Source organism: Dermochelys coriacea, chromosome 3, assembly GCF_009764565.3.
Source record: "Dermochelys coriacea isolate rDerCor1 chromosome 3, rDerCor1.pri.v4, whole genome shotgun sequence".
NCBI lineage: Eukaryota > Metazoa > Chordata > Testudines > Dermochelyidae > Dermochelys > Dermochelys coriacea.
This window is the reverse complement of record NC_050070.1, coordinates 173037145-173062883: the sequence shown is the minus strand read 5'-3', so window position 1 is coordinate 173062883 and position 25739 is coordinate 173037145. Positions and strand designations below refer to the sequence as shown.

Genomic DNA, 25739 nt, shown 5'->3' with positions numbered 1-25739 from the left:
TAACTTCCATGTAAAAGAAGTATATCATATTATTGTGTATGTAAACTACAAGTTTTTATCAAAAAATAAAATAGTACAGTAGAGTACTACAAAATAAGAGATATAGAGAAAACTAAAACAAGGAGGGGGATGCTTCTCATTTACATTTATATTAAGGCCCCTTTTGTACTGCACAACACTACAAAGAGGCAATCAAGTAAATGAGACAAGGGCCCACTATCTTTACAAATAAAACACACATTTTTCAAAAATGTCTAAAGTTGGGCTCCTGAATTTCCTCCAGCTAAACATCAGGGCACTTTTATTCAGGTGGCTCACTATGGATTTAGAATACCAGGATTTGAACATTTTGGCCATAATATAAATTTTAATCCTTGCACTGGTAAGACATCCCTAACATTGGAACACCAATGATTCCAATGGTCACCAGTGACATAAAGTCAACAGTGGTGCTGAAATGGGTTGGAGAGTGTGATTATACATAATTACCCATAATTATTCCCCAAATCATTTCATAGATCATTTATGTTACATTGCACAGAAGCACCGAATCTTATTACAGAATTACAAATTACATATAGGAGCCATTTCACTCCACCCAGACAATAATCAGATTAGGAAATGAAGAAAATACTTATCTGATGAAAGTGATAAAGCTTTAAATAGATAGAATGCAATTGTTATTCACATTGGAAATTGGCCAGGTATCAGAGCAGCCATCCCTACTCTTGTGAAAAGTTTCCCAGGATGTTTAACAACAAGAAATGGTCAAGATTTGGGTTTTATATGTCATCTGAAAAACAGCATCTCCAGCAGCACAGTCTGCTTCTGCTCCCACCCCTGCCTCCATGAATCATGCTGGGCCGCTGGTTCAATTCAGATTCAAAGAAGAGTGCCGTCAACTGAATTACAAACCCCACTTTTGGTTTTCAGAGAGGCCTCCCATCCAAGCACTGACCAAGTTCAATCTGCTAGTTTATGAGACCTGATAAGCTCACAAATTGAGATGGCATCTCTATTGCCTATGTTTAAGATTATATTATGACTGACCACATCTATTGTCAGAAACACCTATTATTGTGAATCTCCAGAACATCAACAGTTACAACTCTAAGTTCTAGTTCCAACTAAGGTTATATATAGTGCATGATTTTTATTTCCAGGTAGAGTAAGAACAGATTTACTCGTGTGATTGTCTTCTATTCTGATTAGCGACACTGAATCTTTGCCCATCAGAAGGCTGGGATCTGATACGTATTTTCTGTGAAGTAAGGTTTCTTTTGATCCTTCCTTTATGCTCTTCGCTTAGCACTGCTCTCCACTCTCTTGAGCTTTCTATAGAGGAAATGTGGTTTCCTACATAAGCGCTAGCTAGCTCTCTTAACCTCAGTTCTTAGCACTGCATGTTGTCTGGCTGAGTATTTTCCGACCATCCTTTGACTGAATTTTCAGTCTAACAATCTAAGAGGAAAGGCATCAATCTAAACCTCTAGTCTTCTCGCAATTATTTTATTATTAATTATTCATATTACAGTAGCATCTAGATATCCTGAGATCAGGGTCCCACTGTGCTACTTAATGTTTAATACCATCTTCTGAAAGGCCTTTGCTGACATAAGGGGTGAAGTCCTGACCCCACTGAGGTCAACAGCAAACTCCCATAGTACATAACAAATAGAGCAGGTCAGGAATTTTCCAAAGAAACATTTTTGTCATTAGAAAATGCCTATGCTTTGAAACCAAAACTATTTGTGGGAGAGAGTTGGTTTTGGCAAAACTCACAATTCAAAAACGGTTGAAAAAATAATTTCTAAATTGTTGAAGTGTCCTCTTCAGAAAACATCCAAACAAAAAATTCTGCTTTTTCATTTTAAATAACTTTGCACTTCAAAATGTCAGTTTATTTATACTTTTTAATAAGGTTAAAAACAATAAAAAGTTGAAAACTGAAACAAAACATTTTGATTGACCAGATTCACACAATTTTTCGGATTATTGATTTGTGAAAATTTTCAAGATTTCACCTCTTCCTCCCAATCTGGGACAGAAAAAATGTTCAAAATCTGGAAAATTCTTGTGAATCAGGAAAGCCATCTCTAGTAACAGACTCCTCCACACATTATAAAATTCAAGGAAAACCAACAAGCTGATGAAGGTTTCCAAAATCACCTGAAACAAGAGGACTCCAAAAAGTGTTTTACAAATTTAAAGTAATACACAAACTACACTTCACCCACCACTGGCATGCAACCACCTTTGAGGTGGAACCCAGCAACTATTTTACAGAGCCTCGTAAGAATATACAACAGTTGAGGAAGGAATTAAAAAAAAAAAACTGTCCTGGGCTGAAATTTACATTAAAAATGGAGACTGGCATTCTTAGGCCAAGTGAATCCAGATGTAGAACACATCTTTTTGAGTGTGCCCCTCTTTTTGCCTCAAAAAACAAACTCAGAGAGCTGCCTAATCAGTGTCCACTTGAATTCCCTTGAATTTTCACCCAATACCAAGAAAACAATGAAAATGGCAACAGCAGTCACTATAACCATCACATATAGTGGCCTCGACTCCCACGCCTTCCGATCAGATGAGAAAAGCCTCCTGACCATGTAGTGACGGGTCACAGAGCTGCAAGTAAATGGGTTCAGACTCTTAAAGACCAAATCCTACCCTTCCAATTCATTTAAACGTTTGCTCTAAAACCAGCAAAGTAATTTTGTCCTCATCCCTTGCCTTCTCTGATCATTATTTTGCCTCTATACTCTGACTTCTCCTGAACATACTTTGGAACCCAGTTATTAGTTGACCACTAAAGGTTTTTGACACTGCATATTAAATACCAAAAACTTACCACTCTCTGGATTCCTTTTTGCTTTGTCTCTTCCAATCATCCACATGCTAATGACATTCCACCACTACAACTGTTCAGATTCTTAAGACAGCTGCTCATCCCTATTCCTGTCTGGGTAGAGTGACTGATGAGTAGTTATTAAATCCCATGTAGACACGCGTCTTCTTGCAAACTGCTCTTTGCTTTTTCTCCTCAGTTGCAAATTTGCTGCTTCTTCCGTCCTTTCAGTACCCTCAATCCTACATTCACCATACTCTTTACCTTAAATGCTTATGTACAACATCTAGCTATGGTTTTCTTAAGGGGTTATGACTTCTTCTATGGCTCACAAGTTACTCCAGGACTCAAGGGGGAAAAAAATCAAAACTACTACACCAACTGGGCTGCAACTTGTCTTGGCTGGCAGGACAACACTGTTGCTCATGACAAGGAGACGTAGAGGAGGCTGGCTTACTTGGGAACACAGCCTTCAGGAATGGTAGTAGGAACAAGCCTTCCTCAGGGAAAGCTATGCCTGGGTGTATACTACTGATCCTGCCTCTTGACTGAACAGTTGGAGTTTGCCCAGAACAATGATCTCTGACCTCCATGTTCAGGGTCCTACCAAAACACCTGATGCTGGTCAATGGAGCATGGATCAGGGGGTATGAAATCTATGTCCTGTGACCAAGACCAAATGTGAATGCTTGGTGGCCATCAAACATGGGTGGGAACAAGAGAAGAAATGCATTTGATTTATCATATACGAAAGAGAGGAAGAAGAACAAACCCTCAAGATGGATGTCCTTTCTTCATTGCTTTAACTAAAGTCAAGGCCCGATGTAATCACAATGGAAAGGCCTTGTAACTGATAATGCAGGTTATGGTGGCTCGAAAGGCAAAGAGGCAAATGTGGTAGCCTCTCTGGTAAGACTGCTCCGCATATTACTGGTTTCTTCCTAGTTGTCATGTCAACCAATATCACAGTCTTTTAAGGAGTCTGGAGATGGACATATACACACTTTTGGAACTGTGCAATCTTGGCTGTTTGCCCTTGGAGTTGATCTCCTGCAAAGTTTTTGCTGTCAGCTCCTCCTGAGATTGCAATCTCTGGGCCCAGAGACAGGGCTGTCTCATTTGGGATTAAATCCTCTTGAGCCCTAGTAAGACTCTGGGTGTGATATCAGATGTACTTATTTGCCTTTTTTAAAAGCAGTTTTATGGAATTTTAATATTCTTTAACTGTAAGTGCCCGGCCACTATGACAAAAATGTGTTCTATACATGAATAAAATAATAATTTTCTGGTTTTGATATTTCATACTTTAAGGCAACATAAAAATGTAATACATTAAAATGAACTACTGGAAAAAATTATTTTCAGACTAGATGTAGCCAGTAAGGTCATTTGTAGAAAATCTAAATTCTTGATACAAGCACCCCATGTGATGGTTTTGTAAGTGTACAGCGTATGCTTTGTCCACTCAGAAAGATAGGCAAATCAATATTAGGTTCTGATCTATTAGAAATAAAAATGAAGCAGAATGTACATCTTTTGCTATTGAAGCAGTCCACAACATGAAGTACCAGTTACAGACCTTTTGTTATTTAAAGTTGTATATCTGGGCAATTAAATGTTGATAACATTTAGAGAACTATCCAGATTTATTGCAAATTGCATAAATTCTGCTCTCAGTTGTTGTAAATCAAGCATAACTACATTGTGCTCTGTTGAGTTATTCCCGATTTACATTGCTATAAATGTGAGCAGAATAGAAAAATCTCTTCTCCTAGTGATAAGAGCCACAGAGCCATTACAATGGGTACTTTGGCATGCTTATGGCAGAACCAGACTTGTCAGACACTGCTAGCAGGGGAATGCTGCCACCCCCTAAAATTTTCCTCCAGTCGAGACAATTTCCAAAGCCAGGATAATTCAGTTCTACTTTCCTAAGCCACACATCGTGTTAAATACACTTTGAGGAAAAAGCAAAGCAATTTCTCATACTACAGAGCATGAGAAATTAATGAAACCAACCCAAATCCTGGGATTTCAGTTTCTGTCTCTATTCTGGATGATATTTGTCAGGGCAAGCCCGAGGACCTTATTGCTCAAAAGAAATTTTTCAGGTAAGCACAAATAAGCGTTCCTTTTCTTCATCATGCTAAGGTCTACAGATCTATTACAATGGGATTTTCACAGAAGTGTGCTTTCAGGGTGGGAAACAGGAACATCCTTTAAATATGAATATCCCCCCCAAAATGGTTATTAACCTTCCGTAACTGGTATTCTTCGAGATGTGTGGCTCATGTCCATTCCATACTAGGTGTGTGAGTGCCATGTGTCCCATTGCTGGAGATTTTTCCCTTAGTGATCCATTGGACTGGCTCTCGCACCCTCTGGAGTTGCATGTTTATGTGCCAGATTAAGTGGCGCCACCTGCCACACATCCTCTTAGTTCTTTCTTGCTGGTAACTCAGACAGAGGGGTCAGAGGGTGGGTCATTGAATGGAAATGAGCAACACATCTCACAGAACAACAGTTATGAAACTGCAGGGTATAACTGGCTGTCACTGTGTTCAGGACCCAAAAGTCCGATGATATGAATGATCATGCCAGGCTGAAGAGCAACAGATGGTCCAAAAATGAGTGGGGAGGTGGATTTGAAATGGTGACTGGTACAGCACCCTCAAGTGCACCTTCTAAAGGCCTGCTTGGGCCCACCAGAGTATCTCTAAGACCCCAACTGGGAGGCTGAGGTGGGCAAAAGTGGTTGGTGCCATTTATAACCCCTCCTTTTTTTTTTTTTTTTGTAGGGCTCCTGTCTTGGAGGCACTGAGAACAGAGAAGGCTTCTGGGGCCTAAAGTGCTTTCTGGATCGTAGAGTCCTTCAGTCCATGAAGTCTGTGTCCATCTGCTCTGAGAAAAAGGAGGAGCCTTCAAAGGGGACGTCCTGGATGACGGTTGGACCTCATGAGGAAGGCTGGAAGACAGGAGCCAGGAACAGCACCTCATGGTGATTGCGGAGGCCACTGTCCAGGCCACCGAGTTGGCAGCATCCAGAGCCACCTGGAGAGAGGTCCTGGCCATATTTTTACCCTCTTCCAAGAGGGCCGTGAACTCCTATCTTGACTCTTGGGACAGTGAGTCTTTGAATTTATTCAGGGAGTCCCACAGATTAAAATTGTATCTCCCCAGCAAAGCTTGCTTGTTGGAGATGCATAGTTGGAGGATATCCATGGAATAAACCTTTCTTCCAAAAAGGTCCAGTCTCTTGGTGTCTTTCAGTTTCACATAGCACTTGACTGGCCCTTCCTTTTGCTGCAGACACCACCAGGGACCCCATACTTGTGCGTGCGAGTACAAATATTCGAACCCACTACTTCTACTCTGCCCTCTTTGAAGTGGGGGCCAGAAAAGGAGTTTGCCACAGGGCCTTGACTGGTCCCAACACCACCTCACTGATGGGCAGGGCCACCTTGGATGGAGCTGCAGTAGCCAGGATATCAATAAGGCTGTGTGATGTCTCTTGGAGCTCCTCAAATTTCCAGGCCCAGATTAGTAGTGACTTGCTTCAGAAGGTCCTGATGAGCCCTGAAATCATCATATGGAAGCAGGCTGCTGGGACCTGCGACAGCCTTGTCTGGGGAGGATGAGGAGCTCCTTCCTCTTCCTTGACTATGTCCACTGGAGGCATCTCCTGGACGTTGGTACCAGAGTCGAGGTCCGGTGCTGAGTGGAAAAGAGCCATAGCCGGTCTTTCGGAGACCACCAAGTAGGAGCGGTGGGAGGACAGATCTGGTACTGAGGGAAACCTCCAGAGGTTCCAGTAGGGAACAGCATAGGACAGGTGGCCACTGTAGAACCATCGCTGAAGCTGGTGGCATGTAGGCTGGGTACCGATGCTGGGTTTTTGGTGGTACATAAGGTTTACCTTCAGAGGCTGAGGAGGATTCTTCTCTCGGCAACCACAGGGGAGCAGTACCCTTCTGCCTCCATATGGTGCCAGGGTTCCAGGGACTGGTAGTGTGCCGGAGATCAGGACACTGTGATCAGGTGGTGCTTGCTGGGGGACCTGGTGCCGAGATAGAGCCTGACACACCCCGTTCCTTCCTGCTTCTGGATGTTGGAGCTAGTGGGTGCCCCAATGGAGTTGGCAGGACTGGAAGAGAGAGACAATCCCTAGATGCCTGAAAAGCCTCCAGGGTCGATGGTACTGTCAGTCCCCTGGCACCGCGGTGGCTTCCTAGTGTTGGTGGAGGGTCCTACACTAGAATCAACGCCCTTTGCAGAGTCAACAGTGCTGACATGGGTCTGGGGGAAGAAAAGTGGTCCAGCATGGGTCTCACTAAGTGCCTTCTCCCTGCTTATCTCTCTTCTGCACCGGTGAGCACCCTCTCTCGGTGCGCTGCTTCTTGTGCTTCCTCCTTGGCACCAGAGATGGAGGAACGGTGCTTGGAAGAGCTCGGTGCCAGGGGAGCACTTCACACTGATGCTGAAGTACTCGGCACCAAATCAGAGTGGCTCGGCTCTGAGACAGGTCTGAGGGCAGCTTCCATGAGGATAGCCTTCAGTCTGAGGTCCCTGTCCTTTTTAGTGCGGAGTCTGAAGTCCTGACAGATCTGACGCTTGTCCTTCATGTGAGTTTTGCCTGGGCACTTTAAGTAGCTGGAAGTGCAGGTCACTCATAGGCATAGGCATGCCACAGGAAGCACAAGACTTGAAGCCTGGGGACCGGGGCATGCCCAGCCCCTGTGGCAAAGAAGTCCCTCTACAATAGCGATAACTAACTAAACTATATACCACTATGATAATTATGATGTAAAAAAGTCTGAAAACCACTGGGAAGAAGCCTTGCTGAAGCAAGAAGGATCATTCCAGCAACCATCATGGGCAGTAAGAAGGAACTGAGACAGTGTGTGGTCCAGGGCTCCGAAGGCACTACAGCTGACCCAATGGATACAAATAAGGGAAAAATCTCTAGCAACAGTGCATGCAGCACACGCACACACCTAGCATGGAATGGACATGAGCAAGCACTCAAAGAGGAACGAAGTATATTATATATCCTCCATCTTACACTGGGGTGGAACTGATTGTGTTCTCCCTAGTTTATTTATGAAAACCCCATCAGACAAGTTGATTGTCATGACCAGCACTATTCTATTATCCCTGGCAGGAACATGCCTTCAAAACCTCAGTGAATCATTATGTGTCTACCTGATGGATGCTGCACTCTCTTATTTTCTGGTACCCATTTCCTGAGTTGAATTGGGACCTGAATGAACCCATTGTATTATTCCCAGCTGGCATCTGACATAAGGATTGCTCTGCCTGGTTCATTAATGCAATCATTAATCCAGTAAGACCTGGATTTTTGTTCTATGACACCACTTATTTTTCTTTATATGGGTCTTCATCTTTATGTTAACATTCTTCTGAGATGGAGAACCTGTGCCTGACAACATTCATCCCTCACCCAGGCCTATATCTGCTTCCCTGGAACCACATGTCTACATGCATCATGAATCCAAGATAGTTCAGAAACCATCCCAACTCTATGTTTTTTGAAGCTTTCTCTCTGTCCATACCACTGATCAGAAAAATTGCCTGGCAAGAGATAAAGTGAATTTCCTTCTTTCATAAAGCCAATATTAATATTGCCATGACCCTGGAGGAGATCCTGGTGGCATTTTCAGATCAAACAGTAATGACTGATGTTGGGGTGGGAGACAGCTTTTATTCATATGCAAAACTTAGATGTCTGTGAGATGGTAAAATGGAAATGTGCAGATAAACCTCCTTTAGGAACTTATTCAGATGTTTCAGACAGAGCCCTGCTCTGTTTGTTCCTGATACTCTGAGGCTAGAAATAGGATGGGAAACAGGTTGCATTGCTTCATTCTGAAGTAGGTTATGCATGATTTCATTCATATACTGGCATTTCCATGGATTACTTGAAATTGGGAATGAGCCAAAGTTATTCCAGTGATTCATGCTCAGCTACATAGGGTACCCCCTCTGGACAATGTCCAGTGACCTCATTTTGACCAAAGTTATAGATAGCCATTTGCTCCCAAACTGCAAGAGACTGACACCAATCAGGGGTCTAACTCCAGATAAGGCTGATTGGGAGTTATGCAGATAGCTCTGCGGAAAAAAAAAGGCAGATGAGACCTTGCCATACCTTCATACCTCACCTCAACACCTTCCACTTGTTCTAGCTACCATTTGCAAAGAGGTGTTTTCCTCCTGTTGTACTACTTCAACTGGCCATATCTAATGGGTCCCATCTGTCATCAAATCCTTTCTACAGCATCTGGCAGGAGCCAGGATTGTAAATCAACTTTTCCAGTGACTCTGAATAGCTTCAGCTTTCCATAAATTTCCCAGGTACACTAAGAGAACTCATTTGCTTGAGCATCTGATCTCAAGGCCCAAACCCCCACATATTTGCATGAAACAGATTTGTATCTATCTGTCTTTTTCATGGAGATCTTACATGAGGAATTTTTAAACTGAAAGGAGCTATACTTGCAACGGTGGTCTACCCACATTAGCACTGCTTGTTGAAGCATGCAGAAGCACTTTGGGTGTCAGTTTGACACTAGTTAATTTATTTTTTCTTGTTGGCCTGACTGCCACCTGAGAGCTCTGACACCCAAAGGAAGCGCTGAAGGACGCCTGCCTGGTTGTGACTGCCTGTGAAGGGCCTGGATAGCGAGGAGGCCATTCTTTGAAATAAAAGTCTCACCCAGGTAGTAATGTTGAGTTCTCACCACAAATGGCCACATCTACCTGTAGCAGTAACACTAGGATGAATTGGATTGATGCTTACTGAGACACCTTCTGGCTTCATAAAACCGAGGCCAGGAGGGATAGAAAGAATAAAATGGTGAGTCAAGAAGCCTTTTACTGCCTGCTTGTTCTTACAAATCTGGGCTGCTGTCCCTCTCATCAGCTCTTGGGGACAGGAGGTGGAAGTGGGAGAGCTTGGCAACCTGTAGCGGAAGCTAGGAACAATAATCTGGACATCAGGGTACGATGACCTCTCATAGCAGCTGATGGAGATAGCCTAGTGGAGCCAATCTTTACAATCCTGCCTGGACTCTTTCCTACCCAGGAGAAGGGAAGGAGGTGACCAGTCCACTCTTGGCTGTGAGGTGAAGTGCACTCTGCTCACAGAGCTGGCCAAGCTCCTCAATGAGAAACTCGATGGTGATGGTGATGGTGGTGGGAGGGGAAAGATAAAGGCCTCTCCTCTGGCTTCTCTTGGCCTATCTCAGTCTCTGAAGCCTGCAGGAGCATAAGCTGCTGCAATGCCTCAGAAGAGAAAGCAGAGTTGAGGGGACAATCTCTCCAAAAGACAAATGCAGCCCTGGGACAGGGTAAATGTTCAAAGGATAGAATATTAATATTTAAAGTTGCTGATTTAGAACCTGACTTGAAAGGTTGCTGGTCAATCTCCCACTTCATAGCTAGAAGCCTTTAAGTGCAATGCATATTTTTCTCTAGTTTAATTTCTCACAGGTATGCATATCTAAATTCTATGGACATTCCGAACAATTCCAAAGACAAAACTCAACAAAAGAATTAAAAATACATTCACTACATTTCACACACTGATACACAAAACCTTCTTGACCACCAGAAGGGAAGACTTGAGAACCTGACCTACTATTTCTGCCTTTAGGGGCAAAAAATCCTCACTAAAGACCGAGGAGTTCCTGCCTATCCTGTGCCAATAGCCAAGACTTAGGAGTGAGGATCCTACACAGATGCTATCCTTAGCAAAATGTGGCTTCTTTTACAGCTCTCAGCAAAAGCTCACCTCACCATTCACACACAGCCTATTCCCACCCTGCCTGAAAGAAACCTTGAGCGAACAAAAGAAAAGAAAAGGAGTACTTGTGGCACCTTAGAGACTAACAAATTATTTGAGCATAAGCTTTCGTGAGCTACAGCTCACTTCATCAGATGCATTTGGTGGAAATACAGAGGGGAGATTTATATACGCACACAGAGACCGTGAAACAATGGGTTTTATCATACACACTGTAAGGAGAGTGATCACTTAAGATGAGCCATCACCAGCAGCAGCGGGGGAAGGAGGAAAATCTTTCATGGTGACAAGCAAGGTAGGCCATTTCCAGCAGTTAACAAGAACATCTGAAGAACAGTGGGGGGTGGGGTGGGGGGAGCAAGTGCCAGCAATGCCCCTCTGCCATGTACATTGGTCAAACTGGACAGTCTCTAAGTAAACGAATAAATGGACACAAATCAGACGTCAAGAATTATAAAACCAGTTGGAGAACACTTCAATCTCTCCGGTCACTCGATTACAGACCTGAGGGTGGCTATCCTTCAACAAAAAACTTCAAAAACAGACTCCAACGACGAGACTGCTGAATTGGAATTAATTTGCAAACTGGATACAATTAATTAGGCTTGAATAGAGGACTGGGAATGGATGAGTCATTACACAAAGTAAAACTATTTCCCCATGTTATTTCTCCCCCCCCCACCCCCCACTGTTCCTCAGATGTTCTTGTTAACTGATGGATATAGCCTACCTTTTTGTCACCATGAAAGGTTTTCCTCCTTTCCCCCCTCTGCTGCTGGTGATGGCTCATCTTAAGTGATCACTCTCCTTACAGAGTGTTATGATAAAACCCATTGTTTCATGTTCTCTGTGTGTATATAAATCTCCCCTCTGTATTTCCACCAAATGCATCCGATGAAGTGAGCTGTAGCTCACGAAAGCTTATGCTCAAATAAATTTGTTAGTCTCTAAGGTACCACAAGTCCTCCTTTTCTTTTTGCGAATACAGACTAACACGGCTGTCTACTCTGAAACCCTGTCAGAAAGAAAAGGAATACTTGTAGCTCCTTAGAGACTAACAAATTTATTTGAGCATAAGCTTTCGTGATCTTATGCTCAAATACATTTGTTAGTCTCTAAGGTGCCACAAGTATTCTGTTCTTTTTGCGGATACAGACAACACGGCTGCCACTCTGAAACTTGAGAGAACTGTACAGTTTAGTGGACAGTTCATGGAATTGGGAGTCAGGCAATCTACCTCTGTACCTGGCTTTTCACCTTTGCTTGCCCTCCACCTGTGTCTATTTAGATTGAAAACTTTTTAATGTGTGTCTGTACAGTGCCTAGCAAGCATGTCCTCTGTTGCAATTTCTAGACTACAATACACTACCACAATACAAATAAAAATAAAATCACATGAACAGGTGAGTCTTGCAGAGTGTCAGAACAGTCATTACATCCAAGCTTTGGCAAACCAAGATGAGAAGGCAAATTCCAGAGCCCAAGACCCTTCAGCCATTTAATGCCTTTCCACCAGCAAACTGCACTTTGGCCAGTAGGCTATTAGCTTGAGTGCCTCAGAAGATCACAACAGCTGCAGTACCGTACAAGGGTGTTATTCAATATTATAGCTGGTGACTCATTCATGGTCAGCACAGACATTAACTGCTGTTAATCAATGCATCTATGCCCCCACATAAAAGTGAATGACATTACAGTTTCTTTCAAAAACGATGAAACAAAAGGTCAGGAACAGAGGCTGTTAAATTGTAAAATAAGAATAAATTAACTGCACTATCACAGAGAAACACATATAAGTCACCGTAAGAAAGAACAACCAAATGCAAGAAACTCATATTTTATCACAACTTAAAATTATGTGGCCTATTTGTTATTAGATAAGATTTAATGATGCGAAAGACAGTTCCATGGACAAGCAATCTGTGGATGAGGAGTACTATGCTTTTTTATGCACAGAAGGTATTGTTGGAGAAATACAATATAAAAACAATATTACACACACACACACTCTTTGAGCCCCACTATATCAAATGATTTGATGTTTTTTTAAATCCTGTTTAAAAAAACAATCAGTTACTGTGGGGTTTTTTAAATCTTTTCAGGACCAATCGGGGTGGCAGAATACAACAGACAGAACAGAGATGCAATTTTTCCTTCAGGTAAAAACAAAAACTAATGTCAGTGTTTACAAAAAAGATCTTTCAGGTCATGATTTTAATTTGTAATGACACTTTTTCAGTCAAAAGAACAAAAAGAAAGCACTCAAGACATGATTAGTCTGACGAAAGAATGGCTATTTCCTTTTGAGAAGTTCTGCTTTTCATTTCCTTTGTTTTAAAAATTTGAATTGTGTATAAAGTAATGTCCCTTCTAGGATGATAATTAACAGTGAGATGAAGCATTTTGTTTTGTTTCTTCAAACAAGAAGAAATTCTACAGCTCCTGCTAAATCCACAAAGTAGAGGATAAAATCAGAACAAGGAGGGCTAAAGGTTCAAAATTCTCTATCAAAAAAGTGAATCCAATTCTACAGCTAATTTCCCCCCAGGCCTTCTTTAGAAATTGGTGCCAATTTACATTGATTTTAAGAGAGACATTTTTTCCTCTCATCAATGAGTTGTTATTCTACTCGTTCTTGAATCTTTCAAGTGATTTGCTGTAATCTGTATTAAGGATAAAAAAAAATGTAAACACATTTCAACCTTCATCTGCCTCTCCTACCAAAATTGAAGCACAGAGCGAAATCATTCTTGCTTTATTTACACAATGGATGAATGATTCTCCTCTTACAATGTTTTTAACTCCATTGACTTTAGTGGAGTGGCTCCTTATTTACATCAGTTTAAGGAAAAGAAGAATCAGGCCCAATGAGACGTGCATGAGTAAAGCAAACAGAAGTTGTTGCTTAGGCTCAATCATGCAAACACTTACCCAGGTGAGTAACTTTACTCCCATGAGCAGTCTTATCAAGTTTTGGATGTTTGCAGGATTGGATCCTGTTGGAGTGTGGGAAACGGAGAGGAAGTAAAAATAATCCAAGAATTGATTTAAACCCATGATTTCTTTATCATGAAGAGTAATACATTAACATCCCAGTGTAAAACCCCAGGGAAAAATTATTCCTTACTTTTGTCTTAATCCACTAACTATACTTATAAAATCAATTCTAATTCTCAAAAATTCTCTCTTCAATTATAACGTTAGTAACAATGTGCCAGGATGGCTGACCTAATCTTGTTAACTCTTTCTCTGCTAGATCTGATGTTACATGAGATGATGTGGTAGTGCATTCCATACTGATGCACCAAATGCAAGCTTTGAAGATACTGTCCCATGGAAGTTGAGAAAGTTAGTCATGTGGTATCTGCGTTAAATTATACATTTAGGACCTGATCAAAAGCCCAGTGAAGTATCCAGTAACTTCAGTGGATTTTGGATTGGACTCTAAACACACAGGAGCAAACAGAAGCCATTAATTTACTACCTTTTCATTTATAACATTCTCAACCATTTCTCATATTTTCACCTCCAAAAAGCTATTTAAGTTCACTCTGGCTAAATATGCTTTCATTAAGTTACTAATGCAGCAAGGTTCTTTATGTTTTTGTTTTATAAGAACACAACAAAAGCACAAACACAGTATAGAAATATGTGTAAAACTAAAATTTAAGAATGGATGAAAGAAGTAAAACTTTGGTGAAACAGTAAGTGTGGCCATCATGATCTTTAGAGCTTAAAATATTAAATGGACATAAAAGGCAAGATTCTGCCATCTTTCTTATGTGATAAGCAGTACCTTATTCTTTTAATAGTCCAACTGAAATCAAATTGTGTAAGAGTAGCAGAATCTAGCCCTGTATCTTTAGTTGTGAAAAACAAAAAATAAATGCTTTAAAAGCAAACTCATATTTCACCGTATCTTGTAGGAAATATGGCTTGTGTGTTACAGAACATGCACACCAGTTTCCCATAAGATTTGCTGATACTAGTAAAAACATTTATGACAGTATGTGATATAGGTGGATGAGAAGATGATGCTCTTTCTTAATTCATTTGTAATATCCCCTTTTCAATTCCCATTTCATTCATAAAACTGGCTTGAAATCTTTCCTCAACAGATAGCCTTTGTCTAAATTTGTTGGTGATACACTGGACAAATGTAAACTTAGATCTTGGGGGGAAAAAATAAAACAAAAAAGAGTTGTAGACAAGAAATGTTTATTGAAAAAGAAAATAAAATGAAAGACAGAAAATGGTTGGAAGCACAGCACATTAAGCTAGGAATTTAAAAACATCTTACATTCTGCCCTAATGGCAGCACAGTTAATAGGGACAAAGGGACGTCTTGCTGCCTGCCGCAACCGGAGGGTATTTTTGCAGACCTGACGGGCAAGTTTTGTCAAACACGTCGTGTGAAGGAAGAAAGCTTGGCGCGTTTTCACCGCAGACTTTGGACTACCAGTGTTACGAACTGGTGTACCCTGCGTAGCCTGGCGTGACATATGAGTTCTAATACGGGGATCCTGTAAAAAATCATAAAATACACACAACTAAAACGCAACAAAAACCACTATGAGAATCTCAAACAGCTACCAAAAATCCCGTTACCAATGGTGAAATATAACAAAAAACATCTAAAATTATTTAATAAAATGACCAAAATTGAAAGAGTAATGAAGAAATTAGCATATTTCCCCACACAATTGAAGAAGAAACATTGTATGTCATTTCACTTGTATTTAAGCATTAGAAATAACCACGCAGAATTCACTCAAAGTTTGGAGAAGTCCAGAGGACAAATGATAGGAATATGAAATGCCATATAAAAAGATTTGAGTTTTGGCATTTTATAGATACCAACACCATTTAATTGATAAAGTGACATTGGTCACCCACCAGAGATGCATGAAGGAGAACTTTTTTTTTTTTTTTTTTATTTAGGACCCTAGTCACAAGGAAAGTTGGAGGGTGAAATTAATCTCTGTAAAAAGACAGCTCAAGGCCTATGCACCATTCATTAAAGACTTCAAAAGCAGACTTCAGTAATGCATAAATCTTGTGCTGGATCTCTGCTCAGATGTGACTTTCACTCAGGTTCCACTGAGTACCATGGGGCAGATTTTGCAAGGGAGTAACTTTATACAAAGGAGTAAATGTTTGCTGTCCTGGTCCTTTAGATTATAAGATATAATGGGCCAGTAAAACCCTATGTCTCACTCTGTGCTTTGTAAAGCGCTGAGCACAGTCAGACCTGAAATAAATATTAATAAACTCAATACCACAAAAAGTATAAAATGTTCAGTTTCTCAGCACGGGCTCAAGAAACATTACATGCCACATTTTAAATCACAGTAACTTCTGAGAAACGTGTCACATTTATAGCAGAAACATTTGCCTATATAATCCTACCTCTGTGGTTTGACAGGGAGATAGTTTCTCTTCTTCTGTCTGAGTTGGCATTTTCAGGCCACCATATTTCTTCCAATAAATCCAGCAAGATGCACACAATCTACACTGCATGTTAGGGGGACCCCAAGAATACCACTGATGAGACTGTGTGGCTAAGGATGAGGAAAAAAAAATACAGCTGAATTGATGTATGTTGCATTACATATAATAAATTCAGAAACACTATATGCTATTACTATTCCTCCAGCATTATTAAAAGAAGTACTACAAATCTATCAGAGTAAAAAACAGAACTTATTTTAAGGTGATTTAGAGGTCTTATAAAACAATTAAAAAAATTTAAGGGAAAAAATAATCAACTTCCCTATCAGTTTTGAACTTGAGATCCCTAAATATTAGGAAAAGACGAATTGATTTCCTCTGTTTTCAATGAAGTAAAAGAAAACAATGCTCCTGAACCCAGAATAGGTCAAAACTTTTGGTTTTTTTATGTATCATACAAAACTAACATTTATGGACCTGATCCCAGCCCCTATTAAATCTACTTTTGAGTAGACCTAAAACTGTCCTATATGAAGAGCTTTGCACAGAGAAATCTCCCATCTGGAAGACAGTCAACCATATATTTAATTTTGCTTTCTGTATGAAATATTGTTAAAATTGCATTTGGTGTCCATGAGAGAGAGGTGAACAGCGAGGGCACTTTTTATATAAGCTTAGTCACAACTCTAACAATATATCTCATCTCTTTTTAAGTCCTCAATCTCTTTTGAGCTGAGACCACTACCTGTGCCAAATTTTGTCCTATTCTCTCTCATTTGTGGCAAGTTCTGTGGTGAGGTTTGCTATATAGAAAAGTCCACTAGGGATGATCCTAAACTCACAAAATGCATTTGCACTTGTGACCAAAGTCAGGATTTGAATACAGAGCTCCAAAGATAAAAGATCACTGTACCAACTCCAGCACATTACCTTGAGTCCAGCTCCCTATCCATCCAACTATTACAGTTTTTAAATAGGTCATAAACTTGGTCTAAAATATTAAAGAAGTTAATCTATTACAGTGGTGTAGTTCTGATTTAAGAGTTAAATATGCAGCATTTCTCAATTCTAACTATCAAAAAGAAATCAACCTACACTTTGCTTGGAATGTGGTAACAGATTCAGGAAATGCATCTGTTTTATCAAAGGGTGAAAATTAATACTGGCAAAAATCCGCCCCACAAATGTTCAGATGACATCTGCAGTCTTAAAACTCACGCACACACACATACACACAAAAAAAATCTTACTTACCATAACAACTTTCACAAGCCCGGCCTATTAGTGAGGTCTGTGCCTGATAAGATGCTCCCATAGCTCCATTCACTGCACCTGGTTTCCCGCTGTTGCTGGACAGTTGATTGGGATTTGGTTTGTTGCTTTAAATAAAATAAAAAGTAATCTCTCAGAAAATATTTTAAATAACCAGTTAATTAACATGAGCAAGATTTCATTCTATGTTTCTGGTTTATGAACTACACCATCTGTAACAAATTCTTCTGAGTAACAAAATTTATTTCTATGTTTCTCTAATAAATTGTTTAGCTTACAGACAAAAACAAGCTAATTATATAAACAGCTGATGAAAGGCTTTGCAAGACTAAGGTCTACATGTAAAATGCTAGAACACACATCACTGAGTTCTACATAGTACATTTAGCCTCCCTGCAACACATGATGCTTTGGAGATATCCCACTGCACAGAGAACAAAGATGTTTTTCCAGAAAACCAAAATCTATCTTCACACATCAAGACAAGGCTGTGCTGAAAAAAATGGTGAATTCTCCACTGGGACAAATGTGTGAAGATTTATAACCTGTAACAGTGATACATTTCATATATTTTCATCACCACAAACCCCAAAGTCCACTGAATAGTGGAAATGACTTCATTCCTGAATTATCAGCAAAAATCTGTTTTTGCTAGCAATGAAAGAGACATTCGCTCTCAATATCTTTGATGATCTAACTTGCTCTCTCAACTGGGCATAGTAGCCAAAAGAGCAGAGGATGGTAGAAACAGACCTTTTCTTTCTTCCAGTAGCAGAAGGTTCTTTGCTGAGTACCTCTGCTCTTTTCTTTAAACCTTGTGCTGCTTGGGGACTTCCCAATAACTGTAGTCTCCAGTGCACAGTGGACCTCTAAGGCGCCAGAAAGCACAAAGTTTGAATATACAGAGGAAGCCCTAAAGCAGTACCAAGTTTAAAAAGTGGATTCTAATAGACAGGGTCCAAAAATGACTGGTATGTGTAAAATAATTTTGGGATGTGGAGTGGGGAGGGAAGTAAACAAGGGCTTGTTTGGAGAAGACCAATTTACCAAACCAATTTACATAAAAGCATAAAGGGGATTTGTTATTATTTTGTTGATAAAAATGTGGTATATAATAGCTAGGCAGCATTATTGAACCAGTCTGCCCATCTTTCATTTTTACATGAGAAAATTTGCATGTGAAAATGGGAAGCCTCACACAGACCTACTTGCCAAAGCAGAAATAAAATTCTCTCTCTTATTCAACATATTATTGTACTAAGAAAAGGCACAAAACGTTCACACAGAAAAAAATATTAATGCATACTCCAAATGCTAAATTCAAAATAAGGAACATTTAAAAAACAAAACCGAAAGCTATTGTTTGTAGTGTGTTGCTGTGCTAGTTCCAAGATATCAGAGAGATAAGGGGGGATGAGATAATACCTTTTATTGAACCAACTTCTGCTTGTAAAGAAAGACAAGCTTCCGAGCTACACAGAGCTCTTCTTCAGGTCTGGGAAAGGTACTCCCAGTGTCACAGCAGAACACACGATGGAACAGAGTCGCAAAGCGATCACTCCATATCTGACCTCTCAGCCCTCATCCACAAAGGAAACCTGCACAGCACTTTCAAAAAACAACCCTAGGAGCTTAAATTCATAACTTTGCTAAACTCTAAAAATCATGGACTCAACAGAGACACTGGTTTTATGTATCAAAACAACAATCTGTAACTCACTAACCCTCCTTTGCCCTATGACTGCAAAAGGGACGACTCATGGGTGGAGCACAAAGGGTCAAGTGCCCCTAGGGTGACCAGATGTCCTGATTTTATAGGGACAGTCCCGATATTTGGGGCTTTGTCTTATATAGGTACCTATTCCCCCACCCTGTCCTGGTTTTTCATACTTGCTGTCTGGTCAGCCTATGTGCCCCTACAGCAGCCAGCCCAGGTGGGGAGAGGAAGGGGCGGGGCCAGAGCCTCTTCCAGCCACCCAACCTGGGACGCTGTCTGGTGCAGCGCAGTGGCTGACTGGGAGAGCACCTGGCTGCGGCAGCAGCAAGCTCCCTCCTCCCACCCTCAGCTTCTGGGGACAGGAGCCAACTCTGAGCATGGTGGGGAGGACTCTGACTTGCTCGGCCGCTGTCCTCAGAAGCTGAGCCTGGGTGGGGGCAGCCCGCTGCTGCCGCAACCAGGTGCTCTCCCAGGCAGCTGCTGTGCTGCACCAGGCAGCGTCCAGGAGAGGCTCTGGGGCCGCAGCCAAACATACCAGGGGAACCAGCGCAGCAGGAAGACAGAGCCCCCCATCCCAAGGTTATGTGGGATGGGGAGGGGACAGGGAGATTGTGGGGACCCCAGGTGGGGAGGAGTCATGTGTGGGGGTCATATGGGGAGGTCATGTGCCCCCCCTTAACTAGTACTCCCTTTGTGCACCTCCCACGAGTTGCCAATTCCACCTTGTATTTAGCTGTGACATTCTGATTACTTTTCCCGGACCTGAAGAGCTCTGTGAAGCTCAAAAGCTTGTCTCTTTCAGCAACAGAAGTTGGTCCAATAAAAAAATATTATCTCCCCACCTTGTCTGAAATAAAAAGGATGGTATTCTAACCAGGAAGTACATTTCTGATGGAGTGAACGTGTCATTACATGAGCATATACCAATTAAGTAAAAAAGAAGATTCTGCCCTTAACTACATTTGTTGGGAGGAGCAAAAATTCCAACCTTTTATTAGTTTAAAGTAAATTTGCTAAGGAGAAGGGCATGAAGCAAAGAAATGTAGGGCCTGGTTTAGTAGTTCTTAGTTCAAGCAATATTCTCATTGATTTCAACACATTTTTCCTAAGTAAGGACTGAAGGATTAGGCCATAAACCAGTGTTAGTGTGTTGGCTCTCACACACCCTCTCAGCACCGAACTACTACTGAAGTCACTGGAAAGAGCTTAGAGTGGTGGGATCTGGCAACAACCTCCCATATACTAGGGGAGCTATACAGGACCAGCATACCCCACAAACCAGGCAACAGTACTACAGCTATCTCATATTTATCCACTTTGGTGTTCCTGCAGCTTCCTCTGATGCACTGGTTACTGGCCACTGTCAGAAACAGGATACTGGACTAAACCAATCCTAAATCTGATCCAGTATGACAGTTCCGATGTGGGAATATTGCCTACTTTCCCTTAGGGTAAATACTCACCCGCAGTGCAAAAGGACTCAAAGCTACACATCCAAGGTGAAACCTACACCTCTCTGTATTGACTTCAGTAAACATGCTGCAAGGATGTTGAATGTGAAAGCATTATGTAAGTGCTAATTATTATTTTTATTATTTACCTGCCAAAACCATCAATGGTAAAATAATTGCGCTATGAATACCAACTGCTGATGATTGCACACTCATATGATTATTCCCAGAAAACTGCTCTGACTTTAGGATGTCATAAATGATCCATCATCCAAAATTATTAACATAATTTTAAACTTTTTATTTTATTAGTATTGGTTTAGGCTTTAAATAACACCCACTGAGACATTTTCTAAAGGTTGGATTCATTAAAAGCTAAAATCTATTGCAGCCTATCCACTACCTTGTACTATTAAAACTGCCTTGGAAGAGAGTTTGCATGAAAGACACTATATAAGATGAAATTGTACTGTATGTAGTTTACACAGGACTTTACAGAGGTCACACTTTTTCCTGGTATTCTGTTCTCTGCACATGTGCAGTATTACCATTTATGTTAATAGGAAATCCATACACATATGGAAAGTAGAACATAGTGGTGCAGAGTTTAAAGGAGAATTTTGCCCCTAATCCTTGCTAGTCCCATAGCTCTGAGGAAATCATTAATGTGAAAGACATGAATTATTGCTCATTCCCATAAACCACATGTTTACAAAAACAGACCTTTAGTGTTAAATTTAAATACAAAAATCTAAATAACTAAAAACATTAGGAGGCCAAAACACAAAAATAAAAATATTTTGTTAATAGGGCTTAGTTCACAGAGAAGGGATTTAAAGCTGTCCATAGCCTTATCATTTAAGGTCATAATGTCTTTCTTCTCTTATCAACTACTTGGTTTAAGAATATACTGTATCAACACGATAAAACTATAATTGTAAAGTAGAAGTATCTGGTTTAACAAACAATTGCTTAGACTTTGAAATGTTGCATTTATTCATATATATAACAGCACTCTATAGAGATTCTAAAAAGAGATTACTTGGCAAAATCTGCTTTATAAATGGCAACAAGGGCACATTATGTATATTACCAATCCACACAGCATTTTAACCAGTCTAGTTCTCTTTGGTTTTACTTCTGTTTATCTTATTCAAGGAAAATGGTGAACAAGAACAAAGGGATGAATTAAATACAAGGACCTCACAAAGAAAGCATCATCATCAGTCCTTACCTTAATCATGCTGGGTGTGTTACAGGCATCCACAATCAAAATCATATGTAAATAATAAGCTGTACGATGATCGAAATCTTAGTATCTATCAAGTTACTGTAATATATTTGTTTTATCTAGCACACCTTACATATATCCAGAGCATCATCAAGTCCGGTCCATTTTCTTTCATTTTTACTAGTCTTCTGACAATGGTATGTGCATTTTTTATCTATACATTATGTCACATCAATCAAAGAGACAAAGTATAAATATTTGCTATACTTACTAGGTTGGGATGTACACTTGTTTCAATTTACTTTCTGCTTCAGCTGCCTTCAGACGTTTCTAATTGAAAAGATGAATGTATTTTTAATACACTATTAATTTTTTATCACTGCAAACAAAATATTTAAAGACAACTTCCACTTGGCTTTTGTGTGATCACAGAGGCCTTGAAATTAAGTGTAGACCCTAATAACTCAAAACATCACTGCAATTCTTTACTATTTTTAAAGCATAGTTTATTCCACTCAATAAAAAATTCACAAACTCCAACAAAAATATTACAGCATATCTAATTTTACAATACTAAAGAGAGCGAGCAAGAGAGAGTGCACACAACAGCCAGAATGCAGCATTCACTTTATAAAATACATAATTCTAGCTCACCTTAGTAGGAGAATATATATGACTACACTACAGAGACTACAACAGCATAGCTACATCGCCATAGCTGTGCCGGCATAACCCTATACAACTTAGATGCAGCCTACACTGACAGAAGGGGCTTTTCCATTGGTACAGGAAGATCCTCTCCCTGAGCAATGGTACCTAAGTCAACAGAAGCATTTTTCTGTCAACAAAGCTGTGTCTACACTGGGGGTTAGGTCAGCATAGATATGTTGATCTGCAGTGTGGTTTTTCATACCCTGGCTGATGTAGTAATTCGAGCTAACTTTTAAGTGCAGACCAAGCCTAAGGGAAGTACAGAAAAAGTACAGGAAGTGGAAAATAATGATGAGTACATGATGAAACTACACATCTACAGCACTTTTGATTGAGCATGTATTTGTTCAATCAAGGCCAAGGCTGAGATTTTCAATTAAGCCTAACTTCTTTAGACTCTTTTGAATACTCCAGCCCAAGAACATAAGAGCAGTATGGCAACTTTGTTACTGCTAAAATATTCTGTTGAATTTACTTGGTTATGATTTTGTTTATATTTGCTACCAACATAACTCTCTTAAACTTAAGAATGTGTTGTATACTCAAACTAGCATTCATAGTTTAGTTGTGACTGTTTGGCTTATCTTCACAGACATACAGACAAGACAAGAGCTGTTCCTGGGGCATTTTGTAACATAAATAATGTCTGATGCTATGAGATTTATATTGTAAAAGAAACCCCTGAAAATAATATGATTACTGAAAATTCCATAGTATTATGATACAAGACAGCACAACCAAGGCATGGAATCTTGGAAGTTAACAGAAAATATTTTTTTCCCATCTTCTAAAAGAACATGTTCTAGAAATCACCAATTAAATTACACTACATATTGGGTAATTCCTGGCTTCACAGGAATGAGAGTTTTGACATTGACTTCAATGAGGGATTTCATCTGCCTTATTTTTACTGTCTGATATTACCATATGGGGAGGTTTACGACTTTGGCTTTGTTCCTCATAATACAGGCAAACAAAACATTGCATATGACTAATTACACATCATAATGCAATACCTGATATAAAATTGTGAATGTGACAAGTATTAAACCCTTTGGTACTATAATATTTTCTAGTTTTTGATCAATCAAGATACAAATGCACATGCATATAACCGTGCAAAAAAACCACACAGGTCATCAATCACAATAGCAGCCAACTGGTGTTTTTAGAGTAAATAAAGTTCACAAGGGAAACATCCCAGGCACTGTGAGAAATCAGTTTTTGAAATGTTAGCATGAAAGAGCAGTTATTGCAGTAGCCTAACCTGCAGTTTATGTATTCAGTGACTTGAACCGTCACTGAAAGGATTCAATGAATCCTTTGTCTACATATATTACATGTATACATTTAATATCAGAGATTCAAACATAAAAAGTACCTAGCTTCTCCTACAACATCTATAAAAAACAAGTTTATAAAGGAACTGAGTCTGTTTCCTTTTAAAACAGCCAATTAAATTTCTACAGGAGATGGCAAAAAAACAAACAAACCAAAAACAAACAAAAAAAAAGAGTGACAACATTTGCCAAAGCTCTTTATAAGGAGCCAAAAAAGTCATTAAAGATGCAGTGTGTTTACTTGAGTGTTGCAAAAATCCTACCCGTTCAGAAAATCCATTCTGTAATTCGAACAAAGGACCATGAAAGAACCAGCTGAAATGGATTCAGTGATCAGCTCTGGTTCCCCTCAGAAACTGGATTCCAATTTTCTATAAAGGGCACCTTGAGGTGACTGCCCCTCCTATCAGAAAAGTTGATCTTGACTTTCTAGATTACTAAGTGCAGGAGGGATCTCCAAGTGTCATAAAGGCATTTGAAAACCCAGTACAAAACAGGGCACCGCTGACTGACCAAATGGCACCGCAGGCATCTTTGGCACCTCCCCTCCACTTGTTAAACTTTTTAATATCTTATTTTGTATTGCATTTGTAGCCCATTTCATGACTTAGATGCATGATTTATCCCTGTCATACAAAATGATAAATTTGCACACCATGATCTATAAATCTGTATTTATTCATGCGATATATAAACAAATAAAAAAATAATTTCCTCTAAGTTTATAGAAACTCTTTAATTTTAAGAATAACTGAAATGTACTAACAAAGAAATTGAACTGTGCACCAACATTGGGTGGACCAATATTAAATAGTGTTATAGTAGGTGACAGCCTTAGAACCTGAACCGTAGTTCTTTAGTTCAAAAGATCACTTTTTTTGTGTTTGCCCTCACAACCTGAACAGAAGCTTGGTGCCTTCCATGCCCAGCAGTCCAGGTGGTTGCTTGGGCCGTCTGCCCCTACATCCGGCTGCTGACACCAGCTTTGCCCATGGCTCACTTACACACCACTTCTGCAAGGTCTTTATGGAGTGGGAAACAAACTTTGGAGGAGAGGTTCTCTGGAAACTGAAGCAGACCCTTCCTCAGGCCTTTCTGCTTATGGGTGTCAGTCTTAGACATATCCAGGACTTCAGATACTGCTGCTCCATGAGAGCCAGAGATCTCATTGGCAAACACACTGACTTCCTCTTGCAATGGGGGAGGGACTTCCCCCCTCAAGGAAGAACTCCTCCTCCTCCTAGCTCTCATGGACTGTGGAAGGGCACAGACACCCAAGGAAATGCCCTGGGATATCCTTCCAGGAGGAAGACCTGGCTGTGACCCAGGGCAGAGGGGTAGCAGGAATCGGGCCTCATCTGCCTGAAAGATCTCTTGTGGTGAGAGGAAGTACAAACCCTGTTGCTCAACTGTGAAACCCTGTGGCTTCTGGAGGAGAAGACTCCCAGTAACTCATACCTTATTGTGTTCTTCTACAGATCTCTGCCTTGGCCCTGACACCCATATTAGATGGGCCAATGTCTACCTAGATAAGTTGGGGGAAAAGGAGGCTTCTCTTTTGCAGTCACTTCTCAGGAGGAAAGTTTCAAGAGGTAGGCTGAACACAAAGGCCCTGACACAGATGGCAGCAGCTTATTTTATAGATGCTGCAGTGTTTGGTATGATTCTGAAGGAACTGCTTCAATCACTAAGGTACTGCACTTCAGCCAGGACCCCACGAAGTACTGTGACACAGATGCAGCTTGCAGAAAGAGTGTAGGTTGCAGAGACAAAGGGATGTGCTAGGAGCAAAGTGCTTAGCAACAGCTAGACCAGACATATCAGTGCCAGAGCTGAGGAGCAGCAGAAAAAATGGGTCCTTACCCAACAATACTTATAATCTAACTTTCCAGC

General features: G+C 40.4%; 1 protein-coding gene across 2 annotated transcripts in view; it reads right to left on the bottom strand.

Annotated features, from left to right (window-relative positions):
- MTA3 (metastasis associated 1 family member 3) overlaps positions 1 to 25739 on the bottom strand; it is a 208464-nt gene that overhangs the window by 31908 nt on the left and 150817 nt on the right. For both annotated transcript variants that reach the window (XM_038397339.2, XM_043511862.1), the window contains exons 11-14: positions 22067 to 22125; positions 17379 to 17503; positions 16083 to 16234; positions 14974 to 15196 (exon numbers count right to left, since the gene is read on the bottom strand). In XM_038397339.2, the coding sequence (XP_038253267.1) occupies positions 14974 to 15196; positions 16083 to 16234; positions 17379 to 17503; positions 22067 to 22125 (559 nt within the window). The remainder of the gene's footprint in view (positions 1 to 14973; positions 15197 to 16082; positions 16235 to 17378; positions 17504 to 22066; positions 22126 to 25739) is intronic.